The 10092-nt window shown below is 48.2% G+C and overlaps 1 protein-coding gene across 1 annotated transcript in view; it reads right to left on the reverse strand.

Annotated features, from left to right (window-relative positions):
* The window catches only part of PEX14 (peroxisomal biogenesis factor 14), a 121068-nt gene that overhangs the window by 99195 nt on the left and 11781 nt on the right, over positions 1 to 10092 (reverse strand). Inside the window, exon 2 of the mRNA XM_006914432.3 lies at positions 6610 to 6657. Coding sequence (XP_006914494.1) covers positions 6610 to 6657 — 48 coding nt within the window. The remainder of the gene's footprint in view (positions 1 to 6609; positions 6658 to 10092) is intronic.

Below are 10092 nucleotides of genomic sequence, written 5' to 3' on the forward strand. Positions count from 1 at the left end.
CCCTTTCTCCATCAAAATCCATTTCGGTGAAGTGTGGAAAAACTAAACGATTTGAACGAATAATCGACTTGCGTGTCTGATTCTGTTAGCAGCTCCTCCCCACCAGGCTGGAAAAGCGGCCCTGCCCCTAAAGACCCTCTTGTGTGGCCCAACTGGGCCACAGGGGACACACGGAGAGAGAGAAGGGAAAGGCCTCTTGGCGGACACTGTGGGGTGAAGGGGGTGATCGCTGACTCAGAGCGGCCCCCGCACTCCTTGAGCTCACACAGGAGAGCTGCGCCACCAGAGTCGCTGCTGAGGCAAGAGGTCACAAAGGTGACAGCGTGTCTTCTTCTCGACAAGGGCAATTTATCCAGGTTCCCCGTCCACCAGGGGCTCTGAGCTGGCTGCTCTCGGCTCTGAGTGTCAGGGAGTGCCCTCGCGTAGATTTACCTCGAGAATCACTCAGTGTCGGCCCCATCTCTAGACTGTGCAGACAAACTCATAATGGCAGAGAAGATTTGTGGAGCAACAAGCATAAATCTTGGTTATAACTACAAACCATAAAAGGAAGGCGAGCCGGGAGGGAAGAAGGGCGGCGGGCGCGTCCTTGTCCAGAGCGCCGCTTCATCTTCCTGCGGCTTCTCACGGCGCAGGAGTGGGATTAACTACGAGATCGTATTTTTCAAACCCAAATTGGTCTGTGTGGTTTGACAATGGGCTAAAATGTTTTAAGTTAAAAATTATCCTGGAAAACACGGGCCGCACGGTCATCCGCGGTACGACGTGAGGGGTTTACTGAGTTTGCCACATGGAATTCCCATCCGGGAGGTCACACTCAAAAAGACACTTTTAAGTGAAAATTTTTTTCAATTTTAAACAAAAGAAGAACCTTTCAGAACGTCCTTCTGCCCAAAGAAATGCTCCGCGGACCCCATCTTCAGGTGACAGGTGGGGCGGGGCGCCTAAGGGGACTGCAAAGACAGACCCGCGGCAGAAAAGGGAGGAAAGAGGCCGCTTCTTCTCAAAAATGGTGCTGGTGACAAGACTGAAGGCTGAACTCCTCGTCACGGTGCGGCTCTGAGGAGAGACCCTCGAGTGCTCAGTCCTCAGTCCCCACACTCCAAAACGAGGACGTGTCTGGTTAGCCAACAGCCAGGGCCTCGGGTTCCAGGAACCACGGCAGGAACAGTGTCACCAGGAAAGCCAGCAGCCCAAAGTATAAACAAAGCTGAACGACTACTTCGGATTCCACTTCTCTAATTATTACTCCGAAGAGTTTCGATTCATCTAATAATTATTTGTAAAAGGATACCTTAAAACTGAAGAAACCACCTCTTCATTTACCTGAAGCAGGAAAGAACTTAAAGGGCACCGCCTAGTCTATTCAATAAACCCTCTAGTCCCTAATAGGAAGGACGAGTAGAGAGAGGCAGCAATTTAAAAGTCAGTAAGTGGCCTGGAGATTACAGAGGCCACCCAGAGACGGGATGAGGCTTTTCTCAAGCTCATCCTTCTCAGCACGTAGTTCTACGCGCGGGTCTCCTCCCCCGATCTGCAGGGCAGGCGGGAATCTCAGGGACCGTCCCAACAAGAGGTGTCAGTGTTGAAAGAGCAGCATTTGCTTCGCTCAAGGTCTTCCACTGCCCCTGAGAGGAGAGTGGAGGAGGAGGAAGGCGGGCATGCTCTCCGCTCCTATCTGAACAGTGGGTGCCCAGGCTGCAGGCCCAGGGTCCGGAGTCTGTCTGGCCACAGGACCATGTCACCACCAGAGCCGCTCCAAGACCCCCCTCCAGCTGTTTACACTTGTTTTCGGTCCCAAATTTCTCAGGAGGAGTTATAATGTGTTGCTAGTAACAGTTTATGTACCCAAATCTGACGATTCACTTTTTAAAAATAAGTCAATAGAGCAAATTTAGGGTCATCCCTATAATGTCATCCCCGGTCACCTACATCCAGACAGACGTTCCTGAGTGGGACTCAGAGGTAGAAATTACAGCTCATGTCAGTAAACCTAACTCTGCTACAGCCCACAGAAATCGACCACCACAGATTTTTAAAATAATGTTTAATACCTTAGATTTGCCATATTTATTTATTTTTCCTGGAAAAACAAAAATTTCCTGAAATCTCTAAATGGCTAGTTTCATCGCCCCTCTGCTTGTAAAACACTTTCATGAACACAGTATTAAAATCAACTTTATTTCCCCACCGAGTGCTTTGAATTTTATAAAATAAATATATGTGTGTGTTATATTTTCTACATATGCACGTACACGCATCCATATGTGCATGAGGGTACACAAAGAAATGCATTGAGCACATGACTGTCACCCTTCAGAAATGTCTCGGTGGGGGGAAAACATGAGAACAGCTCTCCACAGTACAGCAAGTGCTCTAACCACAAAGGTACAGACACGGGGAGACTGCCAGGAAGCCGCGTGAGGGGTCTCTAGAAGACAGGCAAACTAGCCGCAGCTCTTCTTAGAGAAGCTCAGACCAGCTTCCTGAATCCACCGAGATATCAATGGCCTTTTGATTACCAGCCTCTGGTTAAGTGACTTAAAATCCAAAGAGAAAATCCAAAGGTGTCCAGGTGGAAGATGTATGAGCTCCCCAGGGAGGGTGGAGATCACATGCACGACAGGGAACCCCCTGGGCAGGGCTCCGTCTCAGCCTTGAGGACAGACCTGGGGGTACTGATAGGACACAACTACTGAGACACGGCCTGGATCTCAAGTGTGCAGCGTCTTTCCTTTTAAGAATCCGGCACACTAAAAAATACTAAATCCTAGGGGAAGTGATAAAGTAGAAATTACCGTCATCATTTACAAAAACATTCTTTGTAGTCTGGCATTCTTATGGAGGATGGATGCAGGGGAAGGACAGAAACGATGATGACAAAAAAGCAAACAAAAAAACCCTATATCTTCAAGTCACAGGAAGAGACGATGGCAGAAGAGCCTTCCATCAGAAAGAACCTGGCATCGAAGACCAAAAAGCTGAAATTCTAGCTTAGCCCAAACCCGAAAGCGTGGTGCAGAGCAGGTGAGCAACAGTGCTGCTGAGTACCGAGGCACCTGCTGCATTGAAACAAGCAGACATGTAAACGAAAACTTAGGTATTGCTTCCTTCAAATAACCTAAAGTCGTATGACTAAAAGGACTCTCAGGAGGTTACTTAAGCCCAGTTTCTGTGTCCAAGCATGACAGGAACTGAGTTACTCCGGGCAGACGACTGTCCCCCCCTTCTTAAACACCTATGACAGGCGGGACCTGATGCTTCTGGAGCAGAGTAGGACCCAGCTCAGAGCCTCTGCGTCAGCCTGAGCATGTGTCCACCCAGGGGGCGAGAAAACTCGGCTCTGCAGCAAACTTACAGAAGGGTCTGAACAGGTCCGGGAGAACCTGCAGGCCAGGACTCTGGAGAGTGGTCAAAACTCTGCCCTAGGAGGCAAAGCCTAGCGAAGTACAAAGGAGAAAAAGTAACCCGCCATTTTAACTTTGGCAAAGAGTTTCGTCATGAACGATCAGAATTTCAACTGGGAGTTTAAAGAATTTATCAAGACTGGTCCATTCACCAATCTCCAGCCCTGAGAATGTTACGAAATCATAAAGCAACTATCTTACCACACAGTAGGAGTTGCTGGGTTGGTTTTTCTTGTGGGGGGGAGGAAGATTTAAGGGACAAGAGAAGGTAACATGCAGTGTCACTGCTTGATAGAATCAAGACAAGGGGATGGCTACGTATACAAACGTGCTCTTTAGAAACTACAAGACTATCCTCACCACAAAATCACAAGCCAGTTTTTACCATCCAGAGAGGACAGAAATGAAACCCAGGCCCTCCTTCCCCAGCAAATAAAGCAAAACAATAATACAGACGCCCAAATGCGTCCACCTGTCAACGTCATTTGCACTGTACTGAATACTCGACAGAGCTGCTGTCATAACTCACTTTTTAAATAAGGGGGGAAATTTTTCCAAAGCGATCGTCTCTTTCTAGAGACGAAGAATAAGCGTATCTGCCTTCAGCATCCCATGCCGGCCCTTTTAGTTTGAGCACAGGCAGCTTCCATTAAGGAACTTTTCACTCAGCTGAAAACAAAAACAAAAATAGCACAGCAGGGTGTTCTCCCAACCCTGAAATATCCTGTTCCTCCAGACCTGACTTCGAGCTCCACAAAAACCACCCCCCCTAGGACCCCCCACACACCCCTCCCACACCCCAGGCAGAATTCTTTTCTCTGAATAATGAGGGCTCTCTCACGCTCCAAACCAGGCAAGGCTGCACCAAATCACATACCATATTGTACGTTTGCTAAACATACAGCCTTAACGCTGTTTGCCTTTTCTCCCCCAAATAAAATATACAAATTACTTGAGAAGGCTTAGTTTTAGTCTTCGACTAAAACTGTCCCTCCTGAGCATCCAGGAGATGGCTAACACACACGGCCTGAGGGACCTCCCCGGCGGAGGGTGTCTCGGGCTGAGGGCTATGAGGCTTTCTGTGGGTGGCGGCTCCACCCGTCACTTCCCCAGGCCCCTGTGACTCTCGTCCAGCCTGCTGCCATTTCACAGCAGCTTGTCCTGTGCCCACAACCTGCCACACGAGCCCTCACTAGCCCCCCGGCGGGCTCCTCTGCCTGACGCCCCCCCAGCGCCACTCCCAAGAGGCAGAAGCAGCTCACACAAGGCCACGCGGCTCGGCTGGTGCCCTCATTTAATCAGGCTGCTGCAAATGGTTAGCCAAAAGCAATGAGGGCATGACTGAGAGACTGTGGGAGTTTAATATGAAAAAATTAATAAAAAAAAAGAGGGGTCTACCTTTAATAGGGCCGTAATTACCCAACTCATAGGATCAGCCCAAATGAGATGGGAGTTTATTTTGAGGTTTTTTTTAATTATTGTTTTCTTTATATATATATAAATTGCTGCTATGTGTTTTCTTTCCTCTGAGCAATTATGCAGCAAGTGCGTAAAGAGGAGAAAAAATATTAATTAAATATAAGGTAATTGTAAAGTTGGCCTGGAGAGAATGAGTCTGAACTCTGGACAATCACAGGCTACTAGGGTTTGAAGACTGCTCAGGGCCTCCCAGAAAAGAAAGAAATAAAAATACAACCAACCAACCGGCGGATGCACAGTACAGCAGGAAAAGGGAAGAGCACAGAAACGTCAGCAGAGCAAAGGGCGGCTGCAGGGCTCCGAACGCCCAGAACGCAGCGAGGCTGCCAGTGCGTCGCGCTCACTGCTAGAAAGATCCTCCAAGGTTCTGTCCAATCGTGCCCCCCTAGAATGGACTGGCCACTCTTCCAGTGATCAATAGTTAAATCAGAAGATGGAAATTTAAAACGAGACTGAGGAAGTAAAGGGTTCCAGAGGACTACCGTGTTCGATGCGGACTTTAGTCCAAAAGCGGCCGCAAGCTCAGCCCGAGGGGCACTGTGGCAGGCCCCGCGGGAAACACTCATGCTCCAGACCTAAGAGACTGGCAGAGCAGCGTCTCCTCTGGCTCTCACACCGGCGTGGCTTCAAGGAAGAACCCAGGCAACATCAAGGGAGTGAAAGGGAGCCGCGAGGGGTGGGGGGGGAGGGTTGGGGGGACAGGGACCCGTACTTGGTGACACGGTGACAGTAGTACTTTCCTGAAACAGTCCCGCAGGGCTTGTACCACCCTGGCATTTCTACAGCTCAGTCAAAACCAACTCATCTTCTGCCTCGGAAAGCCTTAGGACAGGCTAGAATGCAGACTCGCTCACCCAGCTAAGGACCTCATGTCGCCTCCCCCGGCTGCTGCCAGAAGGAGAGGGAAGAAAATCTGGGAAACGCCAGGCCCTGGGGAAACGGCAGCTTGGCGGCACCTCCCTAAGCTTGCTGTCACTATTCGAAGAAAGAAAAAGCTCAAAAAAAAATTTCGGCCTAAAGCTGGCCCCGCCATAAAACTTATCTAGTTCGTAGAGAACAGGTCTCACTATCCAGCCAACGGGACTGACAGCAGGCCCTAAAATGCACACTAGGATGAAAATGGGGCAGGCGGGCAGGGATTCCAGCCCAGACCACCAGAGCAAAGCACTTTGTAAAGAAAATTACCCTCGGTACTTAGTAGGCCTCTTCCCCGTCAATAGTACAAGCAGATAATGTTGGTAACAGATATCACAGCCTAACTACTGACCAGGCAAAAGCGGGGCTCCCTCCCTCACTCGTCTTTCAAAGGCCACTTGAGGTGCCCTCACCCTGCCAGGCAGAGAATGGCTATTCCAGACAGTCAAGAAGCAGACTGGTTAGGCCCAGCAACCTGACTCCAACTCAGCCCCCCAAGGTTTCAGGCATCCCACTAATTACTACTGACCAGCACCAAACCAAGTGGTACCTCACCAACTGGGATGGATGCTTTTAGTTCCAGAAAAGACCAGGCTATACTAAGGAGATCGCACTCACCCCTAATGCCAGAAATGCAGAGGTCATTGACGGGGTTAGTCTCCATACAACATCTGCTTTTGAAGGGACACTACTGATGTGAAACTGTAAGATCATACAGTTTCTTTGAACTCACACCATGTTAGAAAATGTTGCATATGTAATTATTATAGTTATTAGAAAATGATGCATATATAATTGGGGTTCTTACCAGTGGCTCTCGAGGCATCACATTTTCACTTCCTGGAGTAGAGCTTGGCTGTGAAGAAAAATATAAACAAAAATAAGATCACAGTGCCACCTGATGGATATCAACACCCAAAGATGTTCTATTCCCAGGCAACGCACACAAGCCTCTTTCTCATATTTCTCGCTGTTTTTCTCATACTGCAGAGTGTGCTGGGCGGGCTACACGTAAGAAGCGGCCCAAAGAGCCTGCAGCTGCCAGCAAACATGAAGAGACTGCATCACTGTCACGGCACCTCAGGAAGGCTGGGCTTGGCTGAGGAAGGCCCAAGACCAGCAGCTGAGTGGCAGGGGCTGAGGGCCATCACGAAATCCAGGGAAACAGCGAAGTCCAGAGGAAAGACTTCAAGTGAGAGCAAAACTTCCTTTTCGCCACCTCCGCAACGTGCTGAGCAGGAAAAGCAGTGAAAGTGAAGAACCAGATGCAGCCACCAGGGGGCCCCAGTTGCCCACATTTGGGATTTTCTCTGGGCATATATTTTTATATTTGCCAGGAAGTGAGAACTATCCACGCTGGTTCCTATACCAGCCACTGAGGACACCAAATTCAGTAGAAAAGCAAGTCAGGCTTAAATCCATTTTTAAAATAAGCTAGTGATAGGTGATAGATAAACAGACCAACCAGCAGGTGGGCAGCACTGTGGCCCACACGCCTGGCACTGGTCTGTGTCCTCTGGACCTCTCTCCCTCACCCTTACAAGTGCCTTTGACCCTTGGCTGATCTGACCGACATTCAGAGAAAGAGAGAGACAGAGACAGACACATTCAGAGGGAATTTAAAAATCTCCAAAGAATAAAACAAGCAGTTTGCGAGTCGTGATTAGTTTACTGTTACTGATGTTCAAACCAATTTCCAATTATCTACAGATAATACCCAGGCAAGTGCAGCTAATACGCAGGTCTCAGCAGCCAGGAGCCAGCCCCCAGCATCCATTCTCCTTCCAGCTAGTTCAGATGGCAGTTCCAGGCCTCCTGGGAAGGACAGAGAGTGGAACAGAAAGAGTCCACTCCACAGAGGGTCCCCAAAGATTTCCTTACACCCAGCTGCCACCACATGGCGGGCACACAGCACAGGAGCAAGGACTCTGCTGGAAGAAGGATGCCATCTCCCTATCCAAAGTCCTGTCTCAAGAGCTCCTTCCTGTCTGTCCTTCCCTCCCTTCCTTTTTCCCCTCCAGGTATCAAATAAGCTCATGCGTTTAGATCTCTGGCCCAGACCCCTCTGAGTTCTACATCCACTTGCCTTCCTGCCTGCTCTTGGACTTAAGTCCGCAGCAGATTCATAATCCTCTCCCTCTGCCATACATCCTCCCTCTGAGTGAATGGGACAACCTTCCACCAAAACGTGCAAACCAGAATCCAAAGGGCCATGCTCGACTGCGCTTTCTCTGTCGTCACCTGCCAGAGCTGAAGCATTATCGAGTCCTGCCAGCATTCCTTCCTAAACATCCATGGAGTCAGTCCACTCACGCCTCTCCACACCCACGACAGCTCAAGCTTCCAAACTCTCCCTCCCAGGCCACTGCAACAGCCTTCTGATCAGTTCCCCACCCACGCTGGCTCTCTCCCAATTCATTTCCACACTGCAGACTATCACTTCGAAATGATAATCTGATGATCTCGCCTCCCACCCACCCCGGTCAACGACAACTCTGATATAGGAAAAACTTCCCAGGGTGGCCTGGTGCGTCTACTCTGACTATGCCTTGGGGCTGTGTGGCACCACGTGCCCCAGCTCTGCCCTCAACAGACATGCTGGCCCTACACATGCTGTTCCTTCCTCCCCTCTGACAGCCTGACTCGTCCTTCGGATGTCGGCTAAGTCACTTCCTTGGGGAAACATCCCTTCTCAGACACCCGCGCCAGGGTCAACTCTCTCGGCTACACACAGCACCCTACACCACCCCTTCAAGGACTGAGCAGAACTTTAACGTCACGTGTGTGATTCTCAGGTTGATGTCTGTGTCCCTCGCCAGATTATAAACTCCAGAACTGCCTTTGCTTTTCACGGTTCCCCTTAGGCCTAGGATGGTATCAGGCACAGATCAGGCTTCCCACAGATACCTGCTGAATGAACTAACAGGAGACACAGAGAACAATGCTTCGAATGCAACTGAATGGATATATAGTAAAGTTCATTATCTTCCAGAGGGCTTCCTTGCTCCATTTCGTAAATACTAAGTGCTAACGCTTATTTATCTCTTTCTTCATTTAATTCTCACAATAAATTTATGAAATGATTGCTGATGAGAAAACTGAGGCTAGGGAGGTTAAATAACTCACCCATGATGACTCAGCTGATAATTGTACTCGAGGGATCTGAACCTTTGCACTTAATCAAAATAATCGAATTGTTCTGTTTAGACCACATTTTATGAAGCAACAACCTTAAAGCTATCCCATAAATAATAATGTAGGTTTTTTGACTAGATAAAACAAACTAATGCAAACAACTTTAACATTTAGGTCTCCATTCTGACTTAGTCCAAAACTTTCTTCCTGAGACCACAGTGAATCATCACCAAGGAACTTCCCCTAAAATTAGTTTAGCTCTTGAATAGCTCATATTTGCCAGGGGGAAAACTTTAAACAATATACAGTACCAAGTCAGTCTCTTTTATCATATACCTTTTTGCACCTTTTAAAATTGTGAGCCATGTAAGCATATTCTGCTTTTTGTTAAATTAAATATTAAGAAATTTAAAAAGGAAGCTGTTGTCTCATCCTAACGGTCAGGCCCTCTTTCTCCAGGGACCCGCCACTGATGCTGGCTTCTTAGATATTCCTGCGAGGATATGCAAAGGGTATAAGCATGTCTATGTGTACATGTCCCCACCAAGGAACTTCAAACAGCAACTCTCTAAATTCCTCAGGGTTTGACCTCCCAGAGCCTTCTGGGGTACCAGTACACCAAAGCCAGACCTCCAAGTTCAATCTCCGGGCTACAAAGAGAGGCGCAAGCATTTCCCCAAGCGGCATACCAACTCAGTGCTGTGTGAGGTCAGTCTGACCTTATCGGTGAACGCACAGAGGACTTCTTGAGAATTGCTCAATAGTAATTATATTCTAGATGATTCTCCAGCTCGTGTTGAAATATCTGCAGTCTAAAGTGGTCCACCCCCCATTTCCTGTCTCAGCGTCCTTTAGACAACTGTTTCTTGATGACCAAAAGAGCCTTACTACTTTTCATCCTTACCACCGTCCATGTTAATTGATAATACCATCTGAAATTCCTCATTAGATAACTAGCTTATTATCTATCTCTCTGCACGAGATTTGAAGCTCCTTGAAAGCAGGCACTTTACCACCTTATCGACAGCTGATCTTCACAGGTACTCAATAAATACGTGCTTAAATTTTTTTGAATTTAAAAAATTAAAACAAAGGAACCGCTTTGTATACATAAGCCCAAATGAAGCAAGCAGAGGACACCAGCAGTTTCTTTCCC

Source organism: Pteropus alecto, unplaced genomic scaffold, assembly GCF_000325575.1.
Source record: "Pteropus alecto unplaced genomic scaffold, ASM32557v1 scaffold125, whole genome shotgun sequence".
Taxonomy (NCBI): domain Eukaryota; kingdom Metazoa; phylum Chordata; class Mammalia; order Chiroptera; family Pteropodidae; genus Pteropus; species Pteropus alecto.